General features: G+C 63.2%; 6 protein-coding genes across 15 annotated transcripts in view; 3 read left to right on the top strand and 3 right to left on the bottom strand.

Moving 5' to 3' along the window:
• The first annotated feature begins 643 nt into the window (after nucleotides 1-643).
• RHBDL1 (rhomboid like 1) lies at nucleotides 644-3,322 on the top strand. Of its 4 annotated transcripts, none has more exons than XM_044915041.1 (8): nucleotides 644-810; nucleotides 1,270-1,431; nucleotides 1,668-1,892; nucleotides 1,969-2,117; nucleotides 2,231-2,343; nucleotides 2,418-2,518; nucleotides 2,599-2,659; nucleotides 2,736-3,322. In XM_044915041.1, the coding sequence occupies exons 1-8, from the start codon at nucleotides 772-774 to the stop codon at nucleotides 3,005-3,007; spliced, it is 1,122 nt and encodes a 373-aa protein (XP_044770976.1). In that variant the 5' UTR covers nucleotides 644-771; the 3' UTR covers nucleotides 3,008-3,322. The 4 variants fall into 4 exon arrangements, with proteins under 4 accessions (XP_044770976.1, XP_044770974.1, XP_044770975.1 ...); XM_044915039.1 differs by having other exon boundaries at nucleotides 772-810; nucleotides 1,273-1,431; XM_044915040.1 differs by lacking the exon at nucleotides 1,668-1,892 and having other exon boundaries at nucleotides 772-810.
• A 1,319-nt stretch (nucleotides 3,323-4,641) lies between these two features.
• STUB1 (STIP1 homology and U-box containing protein 1) lies at nucleotides 4,642-7,220 on the top strand. 2 transcript variants are annotated; one of them, XM_021697964.2, is made up of 7 exons: nucleotides 4,642-5,056; nucleotides 5,628-5,826; nucleotides 5,913-6,078; nucleotides 6,294-6,381; nucleotides 6,502-6,558; nucleotides 6,639-6,755; nucleotides 6,835-7,220. In XM_021697964.2, exons 1-7 carry the CDS (start codon nucleotides 4,655-4,657, stop codon nucleotides 6,958-6,960), a joined length of 1,155 nt encoding a protein of 384 aa, XP_021553639.1. In that variant the 5' UTR covers nucleotides 4,642-4,654; the 3' UTR covers nucleotides 6,961-7,220. The 2 variants fall into 2 exon arrangements, with proteins under 2 accessions (XP_021553639.1, XP_021553640.1); XM_021697965.2 differs by lacking the exon at nucleotides 4,642-5,056 and adding an exon at nucleotides 5,363-5,388.
• JMJD8 (jumonji domain containing 8) lies at nucleotides 6,157-8,861 on the bottom strand. Of its 6 annotated transcripts, none has more exons than XM_021697968.2 (10): nucleotides 8,708-8,861; nucleotides 8,541-8,630; nucleotides 8,312-8,360; nucleotides 8,138-8,234; nucleotides 7,983-8,051; nucleotides 7,778-7,897; nucleotides 7,624-7,691; nucleotides 7,415-7,549; nucleotides 7,238-7,337; nucleotides 6,157-6,659 (listed from the first exon to the last, which is right to left on the bottom strand). In XM_021697968.2, the coding sequence occupies exons 1-9, from the start codon at nucleotides 8,821-8,823 to the stop codon at nucleotides 7,254-7,256; spliced, it is 828 nt and encodes a 275-aa protein (XP_021553643.1). In that variant the 5' UTR covers nucleotides 8,824-8,861; the 3' UTR covers nucleotides 6,157-6,659; nucleotides 7,238-7,253. The 6 variants fall into 6 exon arrangements, with proteins under 6 accessions (XP_021553643.1, XP_021553641.1, XP_021553644.1 ...); XM_021697969.2 differs by having other exon boundaries at nucleotides 6,634-6,721; nucleotides 7,238-7,334; XM_021697967.2 differs by having other exon boundaries at nucleotides 6,634-6,721.
• Nucleotides 8,862-9,024: 163 nt separating this feature from the next.
• Nucleotides 9,025-13,850, bottom strand: WDR24 (WD repeat domain 24). The gene is made up of 8 exons (XM_021697971.2): nucleotides 13,035-13,850; nucleotides 11,854-12,031; nucleotides 11,030-11,702; nucleotides 10,415-10,533; nucleotides 10,215-10,336; nucleotides 10,015-10,119; nucleotides 9,606-9,946; nucleotides 9,025-9,476 (listed from the first exon to the last, which is right to left on the bottom strand). The coding sequence occupies exons 1-8, from the start codon at nucleotides 13,513-13,515 to the stop codon at nucleotides 9,123-9,125; spliced, it is 2,373 nt and encodes a 790-aa protein (XP_021553646.1). The 5' UTR covers nucleotides 13,516-13,850; the 3' UTR covers nucleotides 9,025-9,122.
• Nucleotides 13,851-16,733: 2,883 nt separating this feature from the next.
• FBXL16 (F-box and leucine rich repeat protein 16) lies at nucleotides 16,734-19,770 on the bottom strand. Its single transcript, XM_044915045.1, has 5 exons — nucleotides 19,126-19,770; nucleotides 17,942-18,450; nucleotides 17,503-17,587; nucleotides 17,115-17,178; nucleotides 16,734-16,882 (listed from the first exon to the last, which is right to left on the bottom strand). The coding sequence occupies exons 1-5, from the start codon at nucleotides 19,768-19,770 to the stop codon at nucleotides 16,734-16,736; spliced, it is 1,452 nt and encodes a 483-aa protein (XP_044770980.1).
• Nucleotides 19,771-22,041: 2,271 nt separating this feature from the next.
• The window catches only part of ANTKMT (adenine nucleotide translocase lysine methyltransferase), a 20,838-nt gene continuing 15,813 nt past the window's right edge, over nucleotides 22,042-27,066 (top strand). The window contains exon 1 of the mRNA XM_044915250.1: nucleotides 22,042-22,118. Coding sequence (XP_044771185.1) covers nucleotides 22,042-22,118 — 77 coding nt within the window. The remainder of the gene's footprint in view (nucleotides 22,119-27,066) is intronic.

Here is a 27,066-nt window from a genome sequence, read left to right on the forward strand (position 1 = left end):
CCTCCCCAGGAAGCAGGGACCCTTTCCTATCCCAACTGCAGCCCTGTGCGTTGGGGTCTCTGCACCATCGTCCACGGGTCTGCCTAGGCTCCCCCATGAACTCCCGGAACTGGAGGTCCCACTGTCCAGCATTGAGCCTGCAGGAGCGGTCCAGGGTCTCCAGTCCCAGGTGGGTGCTGTGGATTGGTGTCTGCGCGCTGAGTGGGGACGGCTGCACCAAGCCTCCCCCACGGATCCCTGCTAGTTGCCCTGTCGGCCTTGGTGCCCACATGATGGGACCCTGGTCTGGTGCTTTGCTGCCAGCAAACAAGCATGTCTGGCAGGCAAGCTGGCACCTTCAGGGAACCCTGGCCTGAGTCAGGATCACAGGCAGTGAGGAGGTGGCCTCAGCGCTCAAGCCCCAAGCAGAGGGGCGCGCGAGGGAGGGAGCTGGGGTGGTATGCTGTGACTCAGTTTCCCAGCCGCTGTCCCCGCTTGACGAGCGGCCCCAGCCTGGAACGGGAAGGCGGTGAGCCGGGCGGCGAGACCCAAGCTACGGTCGGGGCCGTTCCTTCCTGGGGTGCGTCCGCATGCGGAGCGCGCGCGTGTCCCGGCCGCGCCTGGCGGGGCCGGCGGCGGCAGCGCGCGCGCACTGGCGGGCGGCTCCGGCTCCGTGACGCGGCGCCGAACGGAGCGGGAGGAGCGGGCGGGCCGGGGCGGAGCGGAGTCGTCCGCAAAGCAGCCCCTTCCGGCCGCGGCCGCCAACCCCGGCCCCCGGCCCCGCCTGGCTCTATGGACAGGAGCTCGCTGCTGCAGCTTATCCAGGAGCAGGTGCGTGGCGTGGGTGGGTGGGGGGCGCCCGCACAGCCCCTGCCGCAGGGCTGGGCCGAGGCGACGGAGCTCCCAGAGAGCCGCGGTCCAGTCCCGCTGCTCGGCGCCTACTCTCAAGCCCCCTCTCCCATGACCCTGGCCCCCTGCCGGACACTCCGGGAGAGGGCGAGCCAGATCAGGGTCCCTGGGGAGGTATAGGAGGGAGGGAGATTGTCCTCAGACCTTGGCCCTACCCTTCTAGGAGGATGGGCAAGGCAGAAATGAGGTGGGGAGGCCCCTAAGAGCTGGAGGCCTGGGACCCAGGCACTGGTGCCCTGGCAGCTCCTGGGACCGTGTGGGTGCAGAGGTCTGGCCCCGGGGTGTTTGGAGCCTGCCTGTCCCAGCTGGCCTGGCCCAGCTCTGTGGCTTGGAAGCCTGATCCCCACTCTCAAGCCTTGGCCGATGGCCCCCCCCACCCAGCAGCTGGACCCTGAGCACACAGGTTTCATCGGTGCGGACACCTTCACCGGCCTGGTGCACAGCCATGAGCTGCCCCTGGACCCGGCCAAGCTGGACATGCTGGTGGCCTTGGCCCAGAGCAACGAGCGGGGCCAAGTCTGCTACCAGGAGCTGGTGGACTTGGTCAGTGCCATAATGGGCGGACAGCAGGGGTAGGGACCTAGGCTTTGGCAGGCACAGTGCCTGGCTGGAGTGGGGTGGGCAGGCAGCCCCCACTCCCTGCCCTTCCCACCAGGAAGGAGTGTGGACTTGGGGCAGGGACTCAGACTCTACCAGGAGCTGGGTGCCAAGGGGACAGGGTGGCTCGGGGGGGGGGGGGGGGGGTATGGGGGCCCCTGCTTAGGGCCCCCCCCCTCCAGATCAGCAGTAAACGCTCAAGCAGCTTTAAGCGGGCCATCGCCAACGGACAGAGGGCACTGCCCCGGGACGGGCTACTGGATGAGCCAGGCCTGGGTGTCTACAAGCGGTTTGTGCGCTACGTCGCCTACGAGATCCTGCCCCGAGAGGTGGACCGCCACTGGTACTTTTACAGACACCGCAGCTGCCCACCCCCCGTGTTTATGGCCTCAGTCACCCTTGCCCAGGTGTGCCCACTTGTCTGCCACTCAGGAGCCGCCCACGGGCCTGGCCCTGCCTGGCCCTAACACCTCTCCCTCCCAGATCATCGTGTTCCTGTGCTACGGGGCTCGTCTCAACAAGTGGGTGCTGCAGACCTACCACCCTGAGTACATGAAGAGCCCCCTCGTGTACCACCCCGGCCACCGTGCTCGAGCCTGGCGCTTCCTCACCTATATGTTCATGCATGTTGGGTGAGTGGGGGCCCACCGCCAGCATTCCTCTGACAGTCAGGAAGACTCAGTCCCTCGAGTCAGGCTGGTGGCCTGACAGCTGATCTTACATCTGTTTACACCCACATGGCCAGCCTGGAGCAACTAGGGTTCAACGCGCTCCTGCAGCTGATGATTGGGGTGCCCTTGGAGATGGTGCATGGTCTGCTCCGCATCAGCCTGCTCTACCTGGCTGGTGTGCTGGCAGGTGAGGCAGGCACGTGGCCCCTGGCCATCATACTGGTGAGCCTCACCCTCATGGTTCTCCCTTTGCTCACACAGGCTCCCTGACTGTCTCCATTACCGACATGCGGGCCCCTGTGGTGGGGGGCTCTGGTGGGGTCTACGCCCTGTGCTCGGCACACCTGGCCAACGTCGTCATGGTAATAGGGCAGACTGCCGGGAGGGTGTGGGGAGGGGCCCACAAGGCCTGCCTCACAGCCTCTGTCTCATGCCCCATCAGAACTGGGCTGGGATGAGGTGTCCCTACAAGCTGCTGAGGATGGTGCTGGCCTTGGTGTGCAGTAAGTAGGGGGTCAGGGGGCTGGGGGGTCTCAGCCTAAGGCCAGGGTGCCTCCCACCTGCCACCTTTCTCTGCAGTGAGTTCCGAGGTGGGCCGGGCCGTGTGGCTCCGCTTTTCCCCACCACTGCCTGCCTCAGGCCCCCAGCCCAGCTTCATGGCACACCTGGCAGGTGCAGTGGTAGGGGTCAGCATGGGTCTGACCATCCTGCGCAGCTATGAGGAACGCCTGCGGGACCAGTGTGGCTGGTGGGTGGTGCTGCTCGCCTATGGCACTTTCCTGCTCTTTGCCATCTTCTGGAACATCTTCGCCTATGACCTGCTGGGCGCCCACATCCCTCCACCACCCTGATGGGCTTCCCAGGGCCACACGGGCCAGGGCACAGGTGTATGTGGGCCAGCCACCAGGCGAGTCTGCATGTCCGCCCTCTCTGAATGTACATCTCAAGACTGCTTCTCCTCCGTGGGGGCAGGTGGCCCCTGCAACTCACTGAGTCCAGGCCAAGCCTTACATCAGCCCTGGCTGCCCCTTCCCAGGCCTGGGGAGGTAGGACTGCCTGGCTAGGCAGGGGAGGTCCCCAGGTGTGGCCCCAGAGGAGACCCTGCCCCAGCCTCTCCCCTACGATTTGCGGTCTGAGCCTTTTTGGAGAATGAATAAATATTTTACACTGCAGCAGGTGGCTGTACCGGGGCTCTGGGGGCTGGCCTGGCCTCCCTCCCACTCACTGAACAGACTGCGGACATGTGGACAGCCTGAGCTTCCCCTTTCTCCTCTGCACTGGTATGAGATGTGTGTGTCTGTGTGTGTGAGAAAGATGAATGTGGGGAGAAGTTGGGGTCCTCACAGTCAGGTGTGAGTTCAGCAAGCATTTACTGAGATCCCACAGCAGCCAGCCTCCTGCTTGGACAGCCCGCCCTCCAGAGAAACCTGTGGCCTGAGGTTGTGGGCAGGTGAGCAGACCCTGGGCCACAGCCAAGTTCAGGCAGCCTGCGTTCTGCATTTCTTGGCTGGCAGTGGTGTCCTCAGGAATGGCCGGGCTGGGACCAAGGCCGGGCAGCAGATCAGGGCACAGCTTCTGCCCCACAGCCCATGTCCATACTGCTGTCTCCACATGGTGAGGGGTCCACAGCCCTGAGGGACTGCCTAGGGAGGGGCAGAGGGAGGCTGGGGCCCGGGGACACTGGCCACTCGATCCTCCCGTACAGCTCTGCATACTGCACCCCTGCCTGCCAACGGGGCCCTCACCTCTGCTGAGGGTGTACTGCGACCACTGCGCGGTGGGACACGAAGGCTGCCGCCTCCGGAATCCCTGCAGCCAGGACTCGTGCCCTACCAGAGTCTGGACAAGCTCGGCGTAGGGCTGCCCTTCCCAGGGAACCCCAGCGTCATGGACATGGCCATGGGCCCATTTCACAGGCAAGGACACTAACCGGCCAGGTCCGGCCCGCGACCTCGCGGGGCGCCCAGCTCTCCCGGCTAATCCGGTCCGGGGTGGGTTCGGGGGTCACGGGTGGTGGACCTCACCAAGCGGACCCGCACCACGAGGAAGCTCCGCCCACGCCGCCAGGCCCGGCCCCGCACGTGGGAAGCCCTCACCACCAGCTTCCACGCCCGCGGCCGCTCGAGCTCGTTTCGTGTCACGTGCTTCTCCGCTCGGCGCTCGGTGGCCACGGGCACTCCTCTCGGTGCCTGGGGAAGGGCGGTGACGGAGACGCGGGCAACGGGGGCCGTCCCCCCCCCGCCCCCCCCCCCCCCCCCGCCCTGTCATCGGTCCAGGCCTTCCAGCCGCCCCTGGCGGTCCGCGCGCGCCCACAGCACCTCCCCGTTGCGGCCAGGACGGCGGCCCGGCAGCTCCAGGCCTCACAGCCCCACAGCCCGCGTACAGCCGCCATGTTCGCGCGCGGGGCGGGGCTTCGGTGGGGCGGAGCCGAGAGCTGCCGGGCCGCCGTCCTGGCGCTGCTCCGGACTGGACGTCGCGGGTCGCTTTGCCTCGAGCGCATGCTCCCAACCGGCTCCGCCCCCTTCCCCCCTCCCGCGGCTCGTCGGACGCATGCGCGTCCCCGCCTACCGCGCGTCCGCCCGCCCCACTGGCCCCGCCCCGCGCGGCCGGAAGTTCCGGTGGCGGATTGCTGGACCGGGCCCGAGCGGATCGGGGGTTCGGGTTGCGGGCTCGGGCTGCGGGCGCAGGGTGGGCCAGACGCGGAGCCTGGGAGCAAAGCCCAGGCTGTGCCGCGCGGCGCCATGAAGGGCAAGGAGGAGAAGGAGGGCGGCGCGCGGCTGGGCGCCGGCGGCGGAAGCCCCGAAAAGAGCCCGAGCGCGCAGGAGCTCAAGGAGCAGGGCAACCGGCTCTTCGTGGGCCGCAAGTACCCGGAGGCGGCGGCCTGCTACGGCCGCGCCATCGTGAGTGCGCCCGCGCCGGGGGAAGGGACCGGCGTCCGGGCCAGGGGAGGGGGCGGGGCCCGGGCTTCGGCCCCGCGTCCTCCCCGGAGCCCCTGCCCGGCCACTCCCACCGGACCTTCGGAGGCTCTTGGTTCGTACGCGGGGGCGTTTGGGCTCTGAGAGCTCAGTGATGATCTTGTTTCAGTCGGGTCAGGGCTGCGGCTCTCGAGCCACTGCTGGTTGCTGGAGAAGTGTAGCGGGTGGGAGCTTCAAGGTGTTTGAGGCCCCCAGACCGAGGACCAGGGATCCTTGTTCCTTGAGAACTCCAGGCCCAAAGCTGGGGATCTCCACAGGTTTGGGAAACTTAGATTTACAAGACCTGCTGGGAGTCAAGAGGGTGGGTTCATGCAGGCCTCAGGAGCGGGAGTTCATCCTTCACCAGTCCTCAGTACGCAGGGGCTTTGAAGCTGAGAAGTTTCTGGTGTCTTGATTCTAGCCGTGGGCTCTAAACTGGATCTAGGACAGGGCCTAGGACGGAGAAGGAGCACAGAGCTCACTCCCTCATGCTGGCTGGCCTGGCCTTGGTCCCCAGACCCGGAATCCCCTGGTGGCAGTGTACTACACCAACCGGGCATTGTGCTACCTGAAGATGCAGCAGCATGAGCAGGCTCTGGCAGACTGCCGGCGGGCTTTGGAACTGGACGGGCAGTCTGTGAAGGCACACTTCTTCCTGGGGCAGTGCCAGCTAGAGATGGAGAGCTATGATGAGGCCATTGCTAATCTGCAGCGAGGTGGGCCTACAGGTTGTCAGGTTACAGGGGCGCCTGGGACCGGGTGGATGGACTGGCCAGGTGACGTGAAGCCCCTATTCCCCCAGCCTACAACCTGGCCAAGGAGCAACGGCTCAACTTTGGGGATGACATCCCTAGTGCTCTGCGCATCGCTAAGAAGAAGCGATGGAACAGCATCGAGGAGCGGCGCATCCACCAGGAGAACGAGCTGCACTCCTACCTCACTCGGCTTATTGTGGCCGAGCGGGAGAGGTGGGCTGTGGTAGTGGCAGGCTCCAGGGCCCCACCCAGCCCCAAGTCAGCACTCTGGGGTTAACTCTGAGTCAAGAACACAAGTGTTTATTGAAGGCCAATACGGGCAAGCAGGAGATGGAGGGAAGGCGAGACCTGAACGAGCCCAAGGTTGGGGTGGAGTGTGATCTCTTCTGGCCAGACCCATTTCTGACTAGCTCCTGGTCAACCCCCAGGGAACTAGAAGAATGTCAGCGGAATCACGACGGCGATGAGGACGATGGCCACATCCGGGCCCAGCAGGCCTGCATCGAGGCCAAGCACGTGAGGGTGCCCCAGCCCACGTGTGGATGTGTGCATGTTTGCGTGCCTGTGATGGGAGGGTGTGCCCGGGAGAGGGGGATGGGGCATCTGGCCCATGCGTAGCTGCTTGGTTCTTCGCAGGACAAGTATTTAGCAGACATGGATGAGCTTTTCTCCCAGGTGGATGAGAAGAGAAAGGTAAGCTGTCTGTCCTCTGGGTAGCAGGAGTTGGACCAGCGTCCCCATCCTGGTGCCTGACCTCACCCCATGTGCTGCAGAAGCGAGACATCCCGGACTATCTGTGTGGCAAGATCAGCTTTGAGCTCATGCGGGAACCATGCATCACGCCCAGCGGCATCACCTATGACCGAAAGGACATTGAGGAGCATCTGCAGGTGAGGGCCCACAAAGTGTTGGGAGTAGGACCCATAACCACTGAGCACTTTCTGATCCTGTTGTCACTGCACACTGCAGCGCGTGGGCCACTTTGACCCTGTCACCCGGAGCCCCCTGACCCAGGAACAGCTCATCCCCAACCTGGCCATGAAAGAGGTCATTGATGCTTTCATCTCCGAGAACGGCTGGGTGGAGGACTACTGAGGCTGGGCAAGGGCCAGGGCTGCCCGCCTTGCCTAGTGCCCTGGCCCAGGACGGCCTTGGGGCAGTAGCTCCAGTTCCTGTACATAGTTGGTGTCCCTAGATCCCTGCCCTGGTGTCCCCAACCCCCTCCTCATCAGTTTTGCTGCTGGACCGTGAGCCCCATCTCCACCCCCATCTGGGCTAGAAACAGCAGGTGAGGGTGGGCTGCTGCCACCACTGTCCTGTAATAAAATCTGTGAGCACTCTAGGGGTGTGCGCTGGTGTGTGCTGGGCTCACCAGCCGCCCACTCTGGCTAGCTGAGGAAGGTAGAGATGAAAACACTGGTGTCCAGGTTGAGCGTGGCATGCCACCACCGGTCAGGGAAATACAGCACCTGCTGGGAGGTGGGGGTGGGGCACAGGGATTAGTTGGTGGTGTCTGGTCCAGCCTGGCCCCTTCCTGCCACCTACTGACCTCACCAGCCTGGACGGTGCACTCCAAGGGCCTTGCAGATGGTGCCAGGGTTGGGTACATGTCCTGAAGCCAGGCCAGCGTGGTTTTATTGGGATGGAACTCGGGTGTCTTCTCAGGGGGATATAGGAACCAGCGCTGAGGACGGGAGCAATAAGGTCACTCTGTTGCAGTCCGTAAGCCCCGAGCCCCAGCCCCCATCCTGTGCTGACCTTGCGGCCGTAGATCACCTCTGAGAACCCGGGCCCATGCCAGTGGAAGGGCACCCCAGAGCCAGCTCCTGTGGGGTCATTTATGAGCAGTTGCTGAGGCAACCCAGCTTGTAGTGTTCTCTTCCCTTCCAAATCCCCTTTGCAAGATACCCACCTGCGATTCCAAAACTGTAAGCAGTAGTGGTACCCAGCAGGCTAAATGGTGGTGGGGAGTAGTGCTGAAAGAGCGATGCCCATTCGCTGAAATTGTTGTCCCCAAAGAAATACAAGGTGTCTGCCAACAAAGAACATGGGAGGCACAGAGATCTTGGCACCTGGGTGCCCCCATCCCAGCCCATGGCCAACCAAATTGGACTCACCGTTGCCCAGGGAGGTAGGGTCCTGGGGATACAGCAAGTGCTCCACATACTCCTGAAAGGGCAGGTCCACTGCGGGAAAGGGGCTGATCAGGACTGGCTGAAGCTACTTGCAAGATGCTGGCGAGCACGCTGGGCTGCAGGGTGGGGTAGCTCACCTTTCCGGTAGGAGTAGGTATTGGCAGTGCTCAGCCGAACCACGCTGTCCCCAAAGGAGGCCAGTAGCCTTTCTCGGGAGCACAAAGCCCGGAACCTCTGAGGGGGTGGGGAAAAGACTCAAGGGTCGGGCCCAGCACGGGTGACAAGTGGCCAGGAGGGGCGCCAGCACTCACCGAGTTGTCTGTGAGCCCCTGCAGAATGACGGGTCTGGAGAAGGCGTAGCTGCAAGGGCAGAGTCACGGCCACGTCTCAGCCTCGCCCATCCGCGTTAGCTGAAAGGGGGGGGCGGACTAGGGGGGCCCGAACGGACGGGTCGGCAAACAAGGGAGTGGGGACAGCAGCGCTCCGGGGGACACGCAGTGGGGTGTGGGAGGGGTGGCCAGTGCGAGGGGACGCACATACTGCTGCACGAACTCGGAGTAGCTGAGGTCCGCCCGACGTTCCACGGCGCAGCGCTGCTCCTCCGCCAGGACCGCCGGTCCGGGCCGCTGCCTGCGGGTACAGCGGGTCAGCGGCCCGCCCCACCGCGCGGCCCGCCCCGGCCCGCCCCGGCCGCCGGCGCCGCTCACCACCCTCCATCGCCCGCCTTCCCGGTGCCGTGCCGGGCCAGAGCAGCCAGCGTCCACACCGCCAGCAGGAAGAGCAGCCGCGCCCCCGGCGCCATGAGCCCGCCGCCACGAGGCATGCCGGGAGTTCCATCGTCGCGGCAACGGCGCCGGCCCCGCCCCGGAAGCAGTTCCTTTGGCCCGCCCCGGAAAGGAGGGTTTGTTCGGAAGGCGGTGCGAAGGCCGCGGGAGAGGGGCTAGCGGCCGCTGCCAGTTCCCATGGCGACACTGCCACCCACCCACCGGAGTCGCCCGGCGCAGGACGTGGGCCATCGGCGGCGCGAGCGGCGGGGGACAGGCAGCCTCAGACTGCGGCTCCTGCTTCCTTTATTGGCTTGCCACGCCCAGCCCCTCCCGCCCCAAGCCCAGCGCGGGCGAGTCAGGAGTACTCGCACAGGTGGCCGCAGCCCGCGGGGCAGTGGGAGCTGCCCTCCAGCCATTTCATGATGTGCTGCAGGTGGCCACCGTGGCTGCAACCCTGGCACCACACGAACAGACCCTTGACCACGTGGTGGCACACGGCGCACATGCTGGCGCAGCGGTGGCACCGGTCACAGACCCAGCCGCGGCTGCTCATCGGCCGCTTGCAGTGGCTGCAGTTGACGTGCAGAGTGGTGGACGCCTGGTTGAGGCAGCTGATGGCGCGGCTGGTGCTGAGCTTCACGACCTGGTTGGACACGTTCCAGAGGCAGAAGCGCTGCAACAGGTCGATGTAGGACGTGTACCAGTGCTCCTGGCGGGGAGGGGAGGGAGGCAGAGGTCTGGAGATGGGCACACTGGGGGGCTCCCCCCGGAGCGCGCTGGGGGCGGGGGGCAGTCCTGGGGGCGGGCAGGGAGGCCTTCCCCCGTCCCAGTCACCTACCTGCGTCTGCTCATCAATGTCCTTGCGCACGCGCTCGCCCAGCACGATGAGCACGGACACAGCCATCTGTACGTCACCCTGCTCGGCGTAGAAGCGCAGCATGTCACACACCAGGGCACTGAAGAAGTCAGGGGGCAGCCGGGTGTCGTGGAGAGCATGTGAGACGGAGAGGAGCGAGAAGGAGGAGTCCACGGGCGCCAGGGAAGCCGCGTCAGCCTCGCTGCCGCTCACGTGGGGCGAGTCGGCCTTGTCCTGCAGGTGCTCGGGGCCAGGCGGAGTGTCCACGATCTCGTGGCGTAGTGGGAAGGCTTCCTGGGGCAGCACGTACTCCGGGTCCTCTGCTGCAAGGCAGGGATGGGGTCTGAGCCCCTGGCCCCACCGGCCAGCCCCACCCCCAGCCCCGACTCACGGTGTGCATGCTCCGGGTCCAACAGGTACAGCTCATCCTCCTCGCCCTCCACGTCGCCCAGCAGGTAGTCTGCAGGCACGTCGCTGCCCTCTGTCTCTTCGTTATCTACCCATAACAGAGACGGGGGGCGTTCCAGAGGAACTGATTCTGGGATGCCCTAGCCCCGCTCCCATTAATGCCCTGTGCACCCCCCAGCCTACCCTCATTGGTGATGAGTGTGGCTGAGGAGTCAAGCAGCACCGTGTCGCTCCGTGTATCACCTTTGCTACGGTCCAGTCTGGTCTCACTGCCCAACCCTGGGGCCATATCCTTCAGGTTGAAACTGGGGGTAGGGAAGGCCAATGGGTAGATAGGTTCCAACAGCCCCACCCTCTGAGGAGAGCCACCCCCAGATGTCTACCTGTTCATGAGTGGCAAGCCACAAGAGCTGCCCTTGCCCACACTGTGGTTGAGGCTGGTGGCAGACGCCAGGCCAGGGCTACAGTAGATGATCCGCAGCATGGTCCAGGTCTGTGCTACCTAGGGATGGGTGCCAGGCACTCAAAAGGGGCCTGGGTTCCTGGCATGCCATGCACCGCCCCTCCCCTACTCCTGGATGGAACCACAAACTCTCAATGTTCAGCTGCCCCAGGCACCCAATGTCCTGGTCCACCGCAGCTGGGGAAACTGAAGTCTATGCCAAAGACAAATATCTTAGTCTCTGCCCTACGAGGGAATAGGAAGGAGCAGAAATTGGAGGCAGCCAACATGGAAATGAGCCTGTGGTCCTAGAAAGACAATGAAAAGCTATGTGGGCCTCTGTGGGGTCAGACACCTTGGGAAATCCAAAAGCAAAAATGAGCCACAAGAAGGGGCTTCAAGCCTGCACCCCAATGATGGCACTGGGTACCCTCAGGTACCAGGGTGGTGGCTTGTGGTGGCAGCCGCCAGAGCTGAGCACTGAACCCAGGGCAGGGTCTGGGTAGAGCAGTTGGGGGAGCCCCCAAGGTCATGGTCCCTGGGCCACCTCACCTACCTGGTTGCGGCCAAGCTCCCGAGCCACTTTTGCATTGTGGTCACAGAGCTCAGCCAGAGGCCGACCAGCCAGGGCATAACGCTCAGCGGTGTCCACGAACCAGCTCATGCTGCCACTGCCAGGCTCTATCTCAAAGACGCTGAGGGCACTGGACGCGAGGCCCACAAAAGGTTCGGCAGGGTCCAGCTTGCGCTTGAAGAAGATGGGGTGGCGCCGATCACCGGCATAGGGCTTGCGCCCAGACTCGGTGGCCACTAGGCTCTCCTTAGCAGCGAAGGCCAGGTCCCCAAAGAGGCCATAGCAGAGGCCCTCGGGGTTGGCCCGCTCAACAGGCTGGCTGGCATCACGGAACAGGTGCTGGCACAGTGTGCTGTCCTTAGAGCCCGAGAGCAGGAAGGAGGGGTCGTGTGGGTGGCGCCAGGCAATGCCTGTTGTGACGTCGCGGTGCTCCTCGAACATGGCAGCCGGGACAAAAGGCCGGCGCACATCCCACACGTAGATGTTATGGTCTACCATCATGGAGCAGGTGGCTAGGTGGTGGCGGCACTCAGGCCGCCACTTGACACGGGCTACTGAGGCGATGGTTTGCACACAGTGCACCTCCTTGGCACGGTGCGTGGTCATGTCCCAGACCTTCACCATCTTGTCACGTCCACCCGTGGCCAGCCAGCCCCTACAATAAATCCACGAAGCCCTCAGGGTCCTCTCCGGGGATGGGATGGCTCCCCACTCTATGCTTCACAGGCCTGGAGGCAGCCCCTCCAGGAGCCCACCCATCCCACCCTGCCGCCCATGCCCCCACGCCACGCCACCCCACCCCACACCTGTCCTCAGGGTGCCAGTCGCAGCAGAAGACAGGCCCGTTATGGGCAGTGAACATTCTCTCACAGCGGTCAGGCCTCCGGATGTCCCAGAGCTGCACGTTGCCATTCTCAAAGGTGGATGCGAAGGTGAAGTAGTCCCGGATGCTGAACTGGACGTCCCGCACACTCTCCGACTGGCCTGTGGGCAGGATGTCAATGGAGGGAGAAGGTGAAGGGCTCCGGGAGAGAGAGTGGCCAATGGTGGAGGCCTTGGACAGACTGTGGACTGCAGTCATATGCCTTCCCGCGGCCAAGGTGGGGAGGCCTAGAAGGTGGGGTAGACACTGCTAAGCTTGCCCTGGGGTGGTGGGTGGCGAGGAGAGGCTTCACGGAGAAGACAGGGTAGATTAGGCCGGGAAGCAGGATACCAGGCACCGTGTAGTTTTTGAACCCAAAACCTGGACCTCCATCCTCTCCTGGATTGTGCTTCTGACAGCAGTTCTTGCACAGAGCAGTGGCCCGGCTTCAGGACTGGCTGTCAGAGCAGTGAGCAAACAGGAGCCTCACTCTGCTATCTGTACACACTCCCCTGAGGGAGGCCCAAGGAGGCCTGGATGAGGGTGCCCTAACTTCTGCCCCATCCCTTCACCTTGAGCTGGAGCAGCTGGGTCAGCCCCATGGGACTGGAGACCTTAAAGGTCTATGTCCACCCCCATGGACCACCACTGAAGAGCCTTCAAGGACTCTAGCTTTTCCACAGCACAGGTAGTTAAGGGTCTGTCTAAAGAGGCCCCCAGTTCTCTGAGGCGACTGAGGCTTCTGCCCCGTGCTTTGTTTGGTCTCTTCAAGGTGCACAAGGGATAGCTGGCTCAAGGCCAGCTGCCAAGGAGCTGGGCCTGCTGGGAAAGGGTGCCAGGCAGCATACCCCACCTCCTCTCCATCCCTGAGCTGAGGACCCTGGAGATCTCGGTGGGCTTCCTGCTGTGAAGTGGCCTGGAGCTCTGGGCAGCAAAACAAACCCTCTGCTCAGCAGCTCAGGTTGGCTGTAGTCTGCTCAGGCTCTGCCCTCTCCCTGGTCCCATATCCTGCTCCTCCATGCTGACCCTCACCCACTCTTTTAGTGCTCTCTGGGGGGATATCTGAAGACCTCTGACGCACACGATGCACTTCTCCACCTGCCCGACCCGCCTCCAGGGTCTCACCCGAGAAGGTGCTGACAGAGTCCTTCCTGCGGAGGTCAAAGCACTTCATGAAGCCGTCCTGGGAACCGCTGAGCAGCACGTGGGCCTCAGTGGGATGGAAGCAGACTTTGTTCACTGTGCGCTTGTGCTCTGTGAACAGCTGGTCCTGCTTGTTGCGGGATGGCCGGCCCAGGTTCCACGTGACCACCACGCCATTGGTGGCCGCCGTGGCCAGCAGGTTCTCGTCCATCTGGTGCCAGACTACGTCCGCGCAGCTCAGGTTGAGTGAGGGCTTGCGGCCCACACGGAGGTTCAGCTTCTCCACAAACTGCTCGTCCTCAATGGCATAGATCTTGAAGATGCTGCGGCCTGCCACGACCACCTGGGCTGCATCACGGCACACGCTGATGGCATTGGCTGGTGCATCCAGGTGGCAGTGCATAGTGCGGCCTGTCAGCGTGCTGCCACCCAGGGCTGTGGTCACTCGGGACATCTTCTCCATGGCTGCACGGGGGGGGGGGGGGGGGGGGGGGGACACGAGGTCGGTGAAGTGGGCTGGCCTGGTCAGCCTGGAGGGGCCAGTCAGTCCAGACCCTTCACCCTGGTTGGGGCCCCCAAAAGTGCTTCGTCCTGGGCAGGTCAGTCTGGGCGAGCCCGTCCAGAACAGTTCGCTGCTACTCAGTGAAAACGAGACATCAATGCCCTGGAGCTCGGCTGTCCTGTCTGCCTTCCGGGGAGACCCTACCTGGACAGTCCCAGCCCGGGCCACCGCTCCATCCCGGGAACAGATCTGGGTGGTCACTGACTGGGCTTTCGGCCAGTCAGTCCCTGCAAGGAAGCGAGGGAGTCCCCCCAGTCTACAACAGGGCGTCCCGGGGCCTCCAGGGAGGGACAGAGGGGCGCGGGGGACACACACGGACGTCAAGGGCCGAGCTGTTTAGGGAGCTTGAGGGCACTGGCCGGGCGCGCCGGACGAGAGGGCGGCGGCGCGGAGCACTGAGAGCGGCGCGCGCCGGGGAGCGGAGGCGGCGGGAACGCGGCCCGAGGGCTCCGAGAAGCCTCTCCCTCCGCGGGCACCAGAACCATTTCCTAAAATTGCCGGGCCGGGCCTGGCCGGAACCGCCGCACCGGAAGCAGCCCTTCTCTTTCCCGTTCCCCGCCGCCCTGCTCGCCGGAAGTGGTCCCTTCTTGCCAGCCTCTCACCAGAAGCGGGCACTCGCACCGCAAGCGTTCCGGATCAGGGAGCTGAGCTGGGGGAGGCGGAGGTAGAGGCGCTGCGCGGGGCTCCCCCGGTCCCGCCTCTGCGGTTGGCCTTTTTGCCACGGTGTTTTCATACTCGTGCCCATCTCTCCCCCAGCAAGTCCAGCCACCCCTGACGAGTCCGAATCCCTCCAGTCGTCTACCGGTTCCCCTGATGGGAACCCCGCAGCCTGCGGTGCGCCTGTCCCGGCGCCCTGGAAGCTCATTTTTCTCTTCTGGCAGAGTGGGCTAGATCTTCCCCCCCCCACCCCCAGATTTTATTTATTTGAGTGAAAGAGAGCGCGGGCATGACTGGGGAGGGGCCAACCGACTCCTGGCTGAGCAGGGAACCCGATGTGGGGCTGCATCCCAGAATCCTGAGATCAGGACCTGAGCAGAAGGCAGCCGCATCACGGACTGAGCCACCCAGGCGCCCCAAGAAGCTGAATATTTTGAGGTTAATATTATATGTAATGACTTTAGCATCATTCACTTCCCCCATAGGCAATGAAGGGTTAAGGACCTTCTGGGTTGGTCACTGCTGTGTTTCCAGTCTGGTACGTGGCACGGCCTGTACGTGTTGAAAGAACCAGTAAGTCTGATGAGTGGAGAGGTGCACAAGAATGCAGAGCCTGGGGCCGCCCAGAGCGGATACACCTTCCCTTCCTTGGCATGGTCTGATGACCTAAAAACAACTCAGACGCGTGTTTTTACAACTTTTTTAATATATATTTTTATAAACAGGTCACGTGATAAAATAGCACAAGAAACACTTACCAAATATAAGGTTATATCTTCCGCATATACAGGAGAATGAGGTCGTTATGTACAATAAGAAAATGGTTTTAGGGGTTGGTTGGTTTTGTTTGTTTTCCTCTCTCCCCTTAATTTTTCCTCCTACATCGTTGGAAATATCACAGCTTCAGTTGCATTAATACTTTGGACAAATGGACAGCTGCCTCCTCCCCACTAGGGAGCGGTGAGGAGGAGGGGCTGAAGAAACTGGCTCCTGACCACCTCAGCCCCGGAGCCTCCTGCGGGCACTCCAGGACAGGGAAATCTTTGGGCTGTTGAACTCTTTCTCTGCTTCAACAGCATCGCTCGCTCGCTCGTGCGCTCTCGCTCTCTCGCTCTCTCGCTCTCTCTCTCACTCTCTGGCTCTCTGGAAACTGGTTACTTTCTTCCAACCAGATGGGGGGTGTCCCAAGATTGGGTGTGGGCACTGTACTTCCTGGGGCTCCAAGGTTGGGATGGGAAGGGGTCCCAGCCCCCTCCTCAGCAATTGCCAAGATGTGCCAGCATCCCCCCAGGACTCACATGTGTCTTGGGATTGGACAGAACATGGCCAGAGCCCCTTTGGGCAGGCGGAGATTTGGGAAGCTGGGGAGGGGAGGGGGGCAGCTCGAAAGGAGCCCTCCCTCCTCTGGATGCTGAGGGTGTGCTGGCCACTTATAAGACTGGACTTGCCTGCTGGCGCTGATCCTGAGTCTTGGCTGGGCCTGCTTGTCCAGCTTCCACCTGACAGAGACCCGCCCGGGATGCAGTGTGGCACTGAGGAGGCTGGGTCCCGGTGGCTACAGGGGCTGTGGTGTGGGGTCCACTCAGGACTGCGTGCAAGGCCTGCGGGGCCTGAGGGTCACTCCAGCTTGTGGTCTCTCAAGGTGGTTGTATCCCCCCTGCAGCTGAGGTAAGCTACAGCCAGGTGGGTTAATGTTGATTATAGCAAGATGGTTGTCAGCCAGTCTGTTCCTCCCTCAAATACAGTTCTTCCCTAGCCTGGCCCAAGGACCTGTAGGCCTGCAGGTGGGGGTGGGGCGAGCAGGGGGCTGCCTCACACGGGGGCAAGGAAAAGGGGAGGTCTCTTGGGTCAGGCTGGCATGAGCTGGGGCAAGGGGAGGTGGGACTTGGGCTCCTTGGCGGGCCATGGCTTTGGCGGTGGCCTGTTCCCCCTCGCACCCCTCCGAGGGCTCCAGGCGTGGTGCGGTGGAAGATGCGGGAAGCCCTTGGGGCTCTTCTGGCCCCTGTGTCCTGGGGGACCCAGCTCCCCTCAATCCCTCTGGGCCCTGCCCGAGATGGGGGGACAGCGGGGAGACAGCGGGGTGTGGCGGGAAAGGCGGTAGGGGGGCCGTCAGGAGAGCTCAAAGCGCCCCCCTAGGACCGAGCCCCGCCCCCGCCCCCGCCCCCAGCGGGCGGACAAAAGATGGAGGCGGCTGTGGTGCGGTGGAGGGCGGGCGTGCAGTGCGGGCACGAGGGGCATGCACAGAGTCCCCGAGTGTGCGTGCGTGCGTGGGGCTGGGCCCGCCCGCCGCCCCTCCCGGCCCGGGCGGGGCCAGGAGGGGCGCGGGGCGGGGCTTTCACTGGGTTCGCCCTGCCTCCCGCGCTGGGCCGCGGGCGCGAGGGCTGCCCTGAGGGCAGGGCCGGGAGAAGGTGTCCCCGCCGGGAGCGTGGCCGCTTCCTGCGCCGGGGGCGGGGAGGCCCGCGCTACTCGATGACGAGACAGCGGGGCAGGTGCTGCGAGAAGTACTTGAAGAGCTCGGGGGTGGCCCCGGGGCAGTTGGTCAGCTCCAGCTCCTCCAGCTCCTGCAGCTGCACCAGGCCAGACAGCCCCGTGGTGGTCAGCAGCGGGCAGCCTGCAGCGGGCGGGAGGCGGGGCGGCGGCTGAGCGCGCGGGGGCCCGAGAGCAGCGCTAGGGCGGGGCCGGGCTGGGTGGGGCTCGCCCGGCGTCTCCGTCTGGACCGGGGCCGGGGACCCCGGGACTCAGCGCAGGTATGAATCAGTGCGAGGGACCCGGCAGGGCTGGCGGAGTCGGAGTAGGTGGGGGTGGGGTGGGGTGGGGTGGGGTGGGGTGGGGTGGGGTCTCACCTGCCAGAGACAAGAGACGCAGACTCCTCATGGCCAGGAGGTGCTTCAGCCCGAAATCCTGCACCTGGGCGGGAGGGCGGGGCGGGTTAAGGACCTCCGCTCGCGCCCTGGGGGAGCCCACTGCTGGGGTCAGGCCTTAGGCCTGGAGCTGCTGGAGGGGCAGGGGGCGGGGTTCAAAACGGGGGTTTCTCGGCTTCGCAAGGGGCCAGGAGGCAGCTGGAGAGTGGCGGTGAGGACCCCGGGGTGGGTGTGGAGGGATCCCATACTTCTTCACGGGATCTGAGGGCGCCGGGGGCAGGTCAGCGGATTGTGTGCGCGGGGGCTTTGCCCGAGTCCCCCACCTCCCCTTGCCTACTCCGCAATCTTCGGAGGCGGGGAAGGCCGGTACCTGGCAGCACCATCGCAGGTAGAGGCTGCGGAGGGAGGACATGGTGGACAAATAGCTGAGGCCAGTATCCGTGATGCGTACACACCTGTGGGGGCGACAGAGGGGCGCTGCCCACCTTCAGAACACCTCGCCCCGCGCGTCAGCCCCGACCCCTTCCTCCTTTTCCCAGGGCGTCCCCTCCGGCAGCACTTAGGATAGTTCCTCCCTTTGCACAGCCTCCCTCCAGCCAGGCTCCGCCCCTTACCCAGGTGCTTGGCAGTTACAGCCCGTTCTAGGTCCGGGGTTTCTGAGGGCCCGCCCCTCAACCCCCTCCTCGGGGCTCCGCAGCTACCGGTCTGTCCGTTAATCTAGGCTCCCTGCTTAGAAGGTCTTGCCGGCCTTGCCCCGCCCCGCCCCGGTCCTGCCCTCCAAGTGTCCCGTGGGTGGGGGACGCGCACACCTGTCCAGCACCAGCTCCTCCAGGCGGTGCAGGTCGCAGGCCACGTACTCGAGCGCCATGTCGGTGATGCGCGGGCACCACGAAAGGTCGAGGCTGCGCAGCTTGCGCAGGTTTTCCGCCACGAGCTCGACACCATCGTCGGTGACCTTGGAGCAGCCGGAGAGGCTGAGCGCTGTGAGGTTGGGCAGGCTGTGCACCACGTTGACCACGCCGTGGTTGGTGATCTCCCAGCAGGAGAGCAGGCGCAGGGTGTGCGTGCTGTGGCCCTGGCGTGCTGTGAAGTAGGCCAGCGCCGTGTCCGTCACGTGGTAGGCCTGCAAGCTCAGCTCGGCCAGGTTGGGCAGCAGCTGCGAGATGGCCGCAATGGCGTCGTCGGCCACGTTGATGCAGTCGCTGACGCTCAGCGAGGTGATGCGCGCGCTCAGGCTGGACCACAGCCCCGCCTCGGTGAAGTCGTTGCAGCCCGACAGCTCGAGGCGCACGACGCCCTGCATCTGCTCCAGCATCACCTGCAGGCGGGCAGGCGGCAGGGCGTGGTGAGGGTGGCAGGAGCCCACTGAGGGGCAGGAAGCAGGGTTCTCGAACGTAGCCGTGTGTAAAACATGCATCAAGCTGCGCCGTGACAAGTGCACTTTACAGTGTGTTTGTCACCTCACAGCAACATTCTAAGAGGCAGAGCATAGGGGAGCTGGGAGCTCAGGGCCTCCCCAGAGCAGGTGCTGGGGAGCAGTTGGTGTTATGATTTGATGGTTAGAGTCCTGGCCCTGGGGAAGGGGCTGCCAGCACAGCGGCTCCTCTGACCCGTGCACCTGCTCCCCGGCAGCGCCCTCCCCACCCAAGGCTGGCCTCACAGGCATGTAGGGCCCTGAGCTTAGAAGAGCCTCCCATTTGATTGATTGCTTTGATGTTGCTGTCTTGAAATTCTTAGTCATCTTTGAACAAGGGACTTTAATTTTTCATTCTGGACTGGGTCCCCCAAATTATGTAACCAGTCCTGCTTCCCCTCACCCCAGAGCCATGATCCTCAGAGCACCAGCCCTTCCCTCAGCTACTTTGCTCCTCATATGCCCAAGTTCCCTCTGGGGGCAGCCCTTCCCCCCCCACACACACACACCAGCTCAGTTGCAGCTGCTTGGCCCTGCCCACCCCATCCCTGTCCCTTCCAGGCCAACGGTGGGGCGCACCTCCAGGCCAGCATCCGTGATGGTGGAGCGCTTGAGGCTCATGGCCTTGACACCCTTCTTAGAGAGGGCGTAGTTGTCGATGAACTCACAGATGTCCAGGTCGGAGACGCCAACCAGACAGAAACCCTCAAAGCCACGCGCAGCGAAGCCCTGCAGGTTCACAAACTCCTTCTCGCCACCAGGCAGCACATTGTAGAGCTCCTTGGCGTGCAGCACAGGTGTGAGGCCTGCCCAGAATTTGGGCTGGTAGAGCACACGCCGCCAGGCCTTGCACACTTGGGCCAACACGCACTTCTCACAGGCTGAGAAGTACCAGAAGAGGCCATTGAGGATCTTTTCGTCTGTGGCCAGTGGTGGCCGCTCCACTGGGGGCCCGGGAACTGGGGCTGAGGCTGGTCCACCAAGGGGGAGCCCTGCTGGGGGGCACAGGCCCCCAGCCAGGGCAGCCCGTGGCAGTGGGGCAGCCAGGCTGGGTGGTGGGAGAGTGGGTGGGGGAGGTGGTTGGCAGGGGCGGTTCTTGGCAGCTGGCGTGCCCTTGGTGATACTGGCTGCACCCAGGCCGTTGGGCTGGCCTGGCAGCTTCACGAGGCCATTGCGAGGCAAGCATGGAGGCTTGGGGTCGCCGTCCACACCCGGGCTCGACATCTTCTTCGCGCAATCTGCGGACGGGGTCCGGGAGGGGGTCATGAGTTGCTGCAGGACCAGAGCTGGGCTCCCCATCCCAGGGCATCTCCTCCCATGGCACCCCCAGAACCACCCAACATAAAGGATCTGAATCCAAGTCATTCCGTCTCTGAGTGTGAGCAGCAACAGGAGATCAGGGCTGTTGATGACCATGACATTCCCTGAGCCCCTACTGTGTGCACTGAGCTCAACCTGTCCTCACAGATCTTTTTTGACACCTAGGTACTATGGTTCCCATTTTAGAGATGAGAAAAGAGACAGGCAGAGACAGACACTCGCTCATGACTGCTCCCTTCACCTTTACTACCCTGATGTCCCCCGTCAGTGCCTGCCAGGCCTACCTCCACTGGGCAGGGACTGGAAAACTGAGGGACATGGTTTGGGATGGTCTCAGGCCCCTCCACTATGGGGTGCCATCCTCGCTCTATGGAGTGGCTCCAGTACCCTGTCTGAGACTCACATACCAACCCCTGGGAATCTCAGTGGCTACTGGAGGTTCCATGGTTCATAATCTACCCAAAGAAAGGACAAGAGTTTACTATGTACGATGCTAGCACAGTGAGCCCTGGACACGTACTGTCACTTTAATCCTCTATCCAACCCATTCACGATGCTGCTATGAACACCGTGCCCATTGTACAGATGAGGAAAACAAAGCAGCATGAACTGTTTGCCCAAGGTCACAGTAAGCGGGGGGGCTGAGGCTTGAACCAGAGCTGGCTGTGGAAGCCTATTTGTAGGGAGTTCCTCACAAGGTGGGACTGGACCCCCCACCCCCAGTTCCCCCTCTCAGGCTGTGAATGGGTGGCAGAGGGGTTTGAGCACAGACAGCCCTGGAGAGGGGGACAGCAGGACCCTCACAGTGCCACCATCTGCCCCACATTCCAGATCTGCCCACCCCCACTCCAGATATCCAGCGGAAACGCAGTGCACCCAGGGGCTCAGGCACAGGCTCTGGGGTCACACACCCTGGCTCTGTGGCCTCAGTGAGCCACTTCCTTTCTCCAAGCCTCGTTTTTCCTTACTTTGAAGCCTGAGAAGGGATGATCCACCCCACAGGACAACATGTGCAAAGGGCTATGCATAGGGGCGCCTGGGTGGCTCAGTCGTTAAGCGTCTGCCTTCAGCTCAGGTCATGATCCCAGGGTCCTGGGATCGAGCCCCGTGTCGGGCTCCCTGCTCAGCGAGAAGCCTGCTTCTCCCTCTCCCACTCCCCCTGCTTCTGTTCCCTCTCTTGCTGTCTCTCTCTCTGTCAAATAAATAAAATCTTTAAAAAAAATTTTTTTTAAATAAAAAAAATTTTTAAAAAAGGGCTACGCATAGTGCATGGCTCACAATGAGCATTTGGAAAGTGGCATGGAGGCTGCTTCTGAGCCCCATGGCCCGCCTTGGGGGAAGGGGTCAGGAACCATTGGGAAGGAGGGAAGTGGGCTGCCCTGCCCTGCTCTACCCAGCACCATGCCCCCCACTGGCTTCCAAGCCCTGGACAGAACAACCCTTGCTGGCATTCCACATCTGGGGAGGGGCTGCAGACCTAGGCTGGGACCAGGGGTCTACTAGAACACGTGGCCCTCATGGCTGCCAACCCAGCTTTGGGTCCAAAGGCCTTCCTGTCCTGGCAGCCATGAGCCCCCAGGCTCACAGTCCACATCGGGCCAGCTGGGGAGACTCCAGGGGAGACTCCCCCACTTTGGCTGTCCCCTTACTGCAGCTCATGGCCAGATAGTGGCAGCCTCACACTGGCGGAAACACGACATTCGTAACATTTGCTGAATACCCACTGGGATAATCATGTGTTCCAGCCTCATGGCAGCCGTGCGCGTGTATATGTGTGTTGGCGAGGGGAGGGGTAATCCACTGTTAACCCCACTTTCAGATTGGGAACCTGAGGCTCCAAGGAGTTACAGTTTACCCACGGTGGCGGATGGGGGGGCAGCCTGACACGAGGGCTGCCCCAGATTTCTTAAAACTAGTACGTGAGGAGGAGACCATCGTGGAAGGGACAGGAGGAAGCCCACGACTGGTCCCCTCTGCAGGGAGCAGGGGAGAGGCTGTCCTGTGGACTCCCTCCTGTGGGCTGTGCTGGGTTCAGAGAGGCAGCCCCAGCCTGAATACCTTCTGTGTCGCCGGAGCGGGGCGCCATGATTTCAGGGCTCGGGGCGCGCCGCGCACCCAGCCTCTGCCCCTTCCCGCAGACCAGGCGCCGCTCGCTCGGCCCCGGAGCGCAGCACCATGGACAGCGCCCCTGCAGCCGCTGTGCGCGTGCTCGGAGGCCAGGCCCGGGCGGGCTCCACCGCCGACAGCGGCTGGTGGGGGCCGGCCCCGGCAAACCCAGCTCAGCAGGGAGAGGCCCTGCAGGCGACGGGGCGGGGCGAGAAGCCGCCCGCTCCGCTAAGATCTGGAGGAGGCGGCGGAGGTGGCACCAGGGGAGAAATAACTCCAGAGCAGTGCCGATTTAGGTTAAAGATGCACCCAGCCATGGGGTGTGCACGTGGAGTGCCTCAGTTGATTGGGGGGGATGCACGTGGATGCCCCGGGCATCTGCGGGGCTCTTTACCCCCACTCCACCGGAGCTCACATTTGCACACGCCCACAGTCCCATCCCCACTCTTCAGGCCTCAGGGTGGAGCTGGTGAAAACAAGCCAGCCGGTGGAGAGAGCCCACGGGAGGGAGGGGCCAGGCGGAGGATGGCCTCAGCCTTGGGGGGTGTCCGAGGCCTGGCTGCCCTTTATCCCCACACCCACATCCCTGGCCAGAAGGCTCTGCCCTCCCAGTCCGTCAGCCCTTCTGCTGTGCCCCGGATTGGAGCTGCCTCTTCCTGGAGGCAGCCCTGCCGCTCCCCGACCTTGTCCATGGTCCTGCTGGACTCCAGCTGCACACCCCAGCCTCACTGACCCAGACTGAGAATCCCTTGCTCCGTGGCTCAAAACTGGAAATAGCCACAGCTTAGCCCAGGGGTCAGAGCTTTAGGAGAGAACTGAGCTTGTGGTCAGAGATGGGTCTTCCTGTCAGTTAGGCAAGAGGTCTCTTGAGGGAGCTGGGACAAGTGCCCCTATGCCTCGTCCCATCCACCCAGCCAGATGGGCTGAGACCCCAACCCTTTTGGTACTTGCCACTGCCCCCACTGTGCCCAGTGAGGCTCAGAAGACTTGCCCGGAGTTTCTTGTTAGGATGGGGTAGGGGCCGCTGCCAATCTGATGCGGACTGCCTCCTCCTTTAGAAATAAGCACCAGGAGCTAATGCTAGGAAAAAGAGGCGTTTTAAAAAGATGGCCAAACTTGCACTATTCTCAGCCTCAGCCCCTGGTGTGTTGTGCCTCCGTGTGGAGCGGAATTCTGGAGGAGGTCCTCCTGGGATAGGCTGCGGGGGCTCAAGTCTCCTGGGAGGACTCCAGAACTTGGTGGCTTCCAGGCTGACAGTCTGCAGATGTCCATGCTGAGGCTCTGAGAGGAGCTGCCTCTTTTGCCGTCAAGTCACTGGGTCCTGAGACCTAGCATGTTGACCTTACAGCTTCACCTCTGGCTCCTCCCCAGCCTTGACCCTACAGTCCAGCCAGACCCGCTGTTCAGTATTCCTCCTCCCCTCTCTCTCTTTGCCTGGGCACGTGCTGGTCCCCCTGCTGGCTCAGGAGGCCTCCCTGCTTCTTAACCCTGCCAGCTCCTTATCCTCCACACCTCAGTGTGACTGCCATCCCCTGTCTCCCACTGTGGGACTCCCCAGCCCTGAGAAAAGCATCTCCAGGGTCTCAGTCATTACATCAACCCATCTGTCTCTTCCCTTGGCTAAGGACCTCTTGAAGACAGGCAGCACCATGGCTGAATGGTCTCTGAATGCTTGCTAAATGAATGAATGAATGAATGAATGAATGAGGAATGGCAGTCAGCAGGGTCATGAAGAAAGGGGTATGGCTGCCAGGGACCCAGGAGGCTTGGTGGAGGACAGGCCAGATTCAGAAGAGGGCAGGTGGATGGTAGGGGGGTGTAGCTCAGTTTGTTAATCCTGGTTGTGACAGAGACCAGTGTCCACAGTGAGGGTGGGCCAAAGTCTGGGTGCCAGAGTCTCTGAAAAGGCTCCCAAGAACCTGGCGTTTGGGGCGAGCCTTGCAATCAGACCCTTGGGAAGAGGACAGCTTACACCTCGTTTTCGGCTGAGTCCCCACTTTGGGAGTTGCACGGTAAGGAGGCTGGCTGCCCATCCCCCATAATCTGGCCAGATCCAAGGAGGGGACAGGAGCCACCAGAAGGGAGGGAGGAGCTGGTCCTGCCCTGCTCTTCCCAGTGCCACTCCCCTATTGCTGGTCCAAGCTCTTCACACACTTCCTGACCACAAGTGGGGAAAGGGAGAGTCGGGGACTGAATTTTCAGAAGTTGCACAGAGCTGGGATTTGATCCTAGGACCCCTAGTCTGTCTGACTCCCTGCCTGACTCAGGCCCTGAGGTGCAGAGGGCAATGCTGGGCATCCAGTCAGCCTGCTGCTGGCCAGGGGTACTTCCCTCCTTTCTGTGCCCTGTTCTGCTTCTTCAGTCCCCTGTGTCCTCCCAGCCCGGGACCTTGGGCTGCTGGTCTCTCCCAGCACTGTCTCTGTCGTGCCCCTGCTCTCACTCCAGAGGCTGCAAGCTGCCTGCTCACTCCCAGGACACGCTCCTTTTGGACTGCTCATGCCTAGGAAACCCCGCAGTCCTCATGGCTCCCAACTCAGAGATCTCTTCCCTCATCTCTGATGCTCAGTCTGACACAGCCTGCCCGGAGGGCTGGAGCGGTCTGGCCCCAATAGGACCTGCACTGACCGTTTCTCCCTGCCCACCCACTGAGGGCCGTGGAGCTGGGCAGGGCGTGGGTAGCCAGAGAAATTCACATCAGGTTGATTTGTGGTGACAGCCCCAGGGACAGTTGTGACAACCAGGGTAGCTTGGGACTGGGGACACAGCGCGGGCTGACAAACTCCATGCCCCATGACTCAGGCACATTCACATCACAGCCACTTTGCACATGAGCCAGCAGAATGCTCCCTTCCCGCCCCCAGCTCAGAGATGCTTCTGGGGTGCAAGCTGCCCCACCCGTGCACCAGGGGCTCCAGGAAGTGAGCACGTGGCCTCAAAAGAGACCAGAATTGGTGCTTCATCAGACCGAGTCCTGTGGTCACACTCAGGACAGCTCAGCCATGTGAGACTGGGCACTTTGGGGAATGAGCTTGGGCTCCAAGCATCATCTTGGTTCTTTTACTCTGAAGGATCTGAGCACCCCCCTCCCCCAGTGCCTAGACTGGGGGCATCTAGTGCCTGCTTCTTTGGGCGGCTGCCTCAAACCCTCCCCCTCTTCCCTGCCAAGTGAGGCCGTGTGGCCCAAGCCCACTCTTTGTGGCTGGTCTGGCTGAAGCTCCTCCTTGTCAGTGGTGGGGAAGGTGCTGAACCACGCACTTAGCCCACAGAGCCTTCCTTCACTGCCACCTCCACTCTTCCCCTCTGAGACACAGCAGTGAGCACCCACGTGTGACAAGATGGGGCTGCAGGCAGCTGAGCAGTGCCCCACCTTGGGGTGAGTGTCTCCCTGGCTCTCAGCAGCACAGGGTTGCTGGGCCTAGGCCAGTAGTCTTGAGGGGCCTAGGTCCCCCGACCTCAGGACTACTTGTTTCCTCATTGCACTGGGAGATGGGACTCACTGAAGTGCTCTAGAAGTGGACATGAACTGGAGGGGAGCGCCTGTCCAGTGGGCCTGCCCAGCATTATAGGTGCTGAGAGGCCTGCCTGGCCCAAATAAGAGGTGGCTGAGGACGAGGGGAGCCGAGTAGTGGAGACAGCAGGCAGCTGAGTCCCCGGGTCCCTTGGGACCTGAGCAGGCTGCCCTGCGCTGCCCAGGTTTATGATGGGGGTTTGGATCTCCCTCCTCCCCACAGCACCTGGTCCAGCCCTATGGCCACCTCCTGCCAGGCCAGCAAGTCTCCATCAAGCCTTGGCCCTCCCAGAGTCCCAGCCCAGGCCTCTGCTCAAAGGGGTTGGCTGAAAGAAGGGGCCTAGGAGGTGGCGGGTAGCGGGAGGGGACTGACCGAGTGGGCAGGTGAAGCGGCATCCGCCATCTGCTCTCTCTTTGGAGGGAAGGCTTCCTGTGCAGAGGCCGGGAGGGGCTAGAGGAGTGGCCACTGGGCCATGGGCTCCCTGAGGCTCCAACAGCTAGGCCTTCTTTCCTCTTGGGGTGATGGGTGGGGGCTCTCTTCCCCCCAAATCCCAGGAGGCCAGACCCCCCCCCAGCAAGCCTCAGGGTGCCCAGTTCTCCTTCTGAAGCCCTCCAACCTTGGCCAAGGCCCGACCCCTCCTCCAGAACAGGCACATGGCCAGGCCTTCCCTCTCATTCTCCTGCTGTGGCAGCTCCACACAGGCCCAGGTGCCCAGGGCAGACTAGCCCCCGGCCATGCATCCGCATGGCTCCTCCCGGAGTGTAATTGTATCTAACACCTGTCTCATAGGCCCAGGGGCTCATGGTGTTGGGTGGGGAGGGGAGCTCAGAGCTCAAAGGAAGTCCAGGACCTCACCCAACCTTGTGGGCTCGGGGCCTGCAATTCTGCTTCCCCAGGGCTGTGGTCCGGTGGCACCTGGTCCAGTTGCTTTGGGGAGCATGCTTCAACCAGGCGGCGCTGGGATCAGGATCTGTGGGAGGGCCTGTCAGGGCCAGAGGCCCGGTGACCTGGGCCTGGGAAGGGGCTGCGCCTATGTGAGACCCCGTGGGGCGGGCGGCGGCCCACTCCGAAGCCCCCTCCCCAATCCTCATTGTGGCCGCCGCGATGGCGCGGCCTGGCCCCTTCCCCGCCCCTCAGCCTGGCCCGGTGCACACACCTTACCTCGGCCCGGGCACCTGGCTCATGCCACGCTGTCCGCCGGGCGTCTTCTCGTCATGGGGAGCCCAGCATGGGCGCTGGCGAAGCGGGGAGGCGGCCGAGGTGCTGGCCTGGCCGGCAGGGCCTTGCCGCGCCCCGCGCCCCGGCCTGGCCGGCCCCCTCGGCCGCGCCCGAGAGGAGCTCCCCGGTGGGAGAGGATCGGCTGCCCCGAGCCTCCCACCGGGGAGGCTGAGGCAGTGCCCAGATAAATAAGGCCGCTTTGCAGGGAGCCGGGCGGGCGCCTCCTCCCTCCCCTCGCCCTCCTCCCCGCGCTCCTCCGCGGCCGCCGGCGGCGCCGCGCGCGCCCCCCGCCCGGCTCTACGCGCCGCGCCCTCGCGCGCTCCCGGCGCCGGGAGCCAATCCGGTTGGCGAGCCCGGGCGGGGGCGC

This window comes from Neomonachus schauinslandi, chromosome 5 (genome assembly GCF_002201575.2).
Source record: "Neomonachus schauinslandi chromosome 5, ASM220157v2, whole genome shotgun sequence".
Lineage (NCBI taxonomy): Eukaryota > Metazoa > Chordata > Mammalia > Carnivora > Phocidae > Neomonachus > Neomonachus schauinslandi.

What these genes read in the sequence shown, in the direction of transcription:
- RHBDL1 (XM_044915041.1), top strand. Translation starts at nt 772, where the DNA reads ATGGACAGGAGCTCGCTGCTGCAGCTTATCCAGGAGCAG. An exon ending in TATATGTTCATGCATGTTGG is followed by an intron (nt 2,118 to 2,230) that starts GTGAGTGGGGGC and finishes CCACATGGCCAG; the next exon opens with CCTGGAGCAACTAGGGTTCA. An exon ending in ACCTGGCCAACGTCGTCATG is followed by an intron (nt 2,519 to 2,598) that starts GTAATAGGGCAG and finishes ATGCCCCATCAG; the next exon opens with AACTGGGCTGGGATGAGGTG.
- STUB1 (XM_021697964.2), top strand. Translation starts at nt 4,655, where the DNA reads ATGCTCCCAACCGGCTCCGCCCCCTTCCCCCCTCCCGCGGCTCGTCGG. An exon ending in CATTGCTAATCTGCAGCGAG is followed by an intron (nt 5,827 to 5,912) that starts GTGGGCCTACAG and finishes CTATTCCCCCAG; the next exon opens with CCTACAACCTGGCCAAGGAG. An exon ending in ACATTGAGGAGCATCTGCAG is followed by an intron (nt 6,756 to 6,834) that starts GTGAGGGCCCAC and finishes TGCACACTGCAG; the next exon opens with CGCGTGGGCCACTTTGACCC.
- JMJD8 (XM_021697966.2), bottom strand. Translation starts at nt 8,823, where the DNA reads ATGCCTCGTGGCGGCGGGCTCATGGCGCCGGGGGCGCGGCTGCTCTTC. An exon ending in AGGGGCTCACAGACAACTCG is followed by an intron (nt 8,235 to 8,311) that starts GTGAGTGCTGGC and finishes CCACCCCCTCAG; the next exon opens with AGGTTCCGGGCTTTGTGCTC. An exon ending in CTAGCCAGAGTGGGCGGCTG is followed by an intron (nt 6,660 to 7,237) that starts GTGAGCCCAGCA and finishes CTTGCCACACAG; the next exon opens with ATAGTCCGGGATGTCTCGCT.
- WDR24 (XM_021697971.2), bottom strand. Translation starts at nt 13,515, where the DNA reads ATGGAGAAGATGTCCCGAGTGACCACAGCCCTGGGTGGCAGCACGCTG. An exon ending in GACTGGCACCCTGAGGACAG is followed by an intron (nt 11,703 to 11,853) that starts GTGTGGGGTGGG and finishes GATTTATTGTAG; the next exon opens with GGGCTGGCTGGCCACGGGTG. An exon ending in GGGAGCTTGGCCGCAACCAG is followed by an intron (nt 10,534 to 11,029) that starts GTAGGTGAGGTG and finishes ACCCATCCCTAG; the next exon opens with GTAGCACAGACCTGGACCAT.
- FBXL16 (XM_044915045.1), bottom strand. Translation starts at nt 19,770, where the DNA reads ATGTCGAGCCCGGGTGTGGACGGCGACCCCAAGCCTCCATGCTTGCCT. An exon ending in GAGGAGCTGGTGCTGGACAG is followed by an intron (nt 17,588 to 17,941) that starts GTGTGCGCGTCC and finishes TCGCCCCCACAG; the next exon opens with GTGTGTACGCATCACGGATA. An exon ending in GCGTCTCTTGTCTCTGGCAG is followed by an intron (nt 16,883 to 17,114) that starts GTGAGACCCCAC and finishes CGCCCGCTGCAG; the next exon opens with GCTGCCCGCTGCTGACCACC.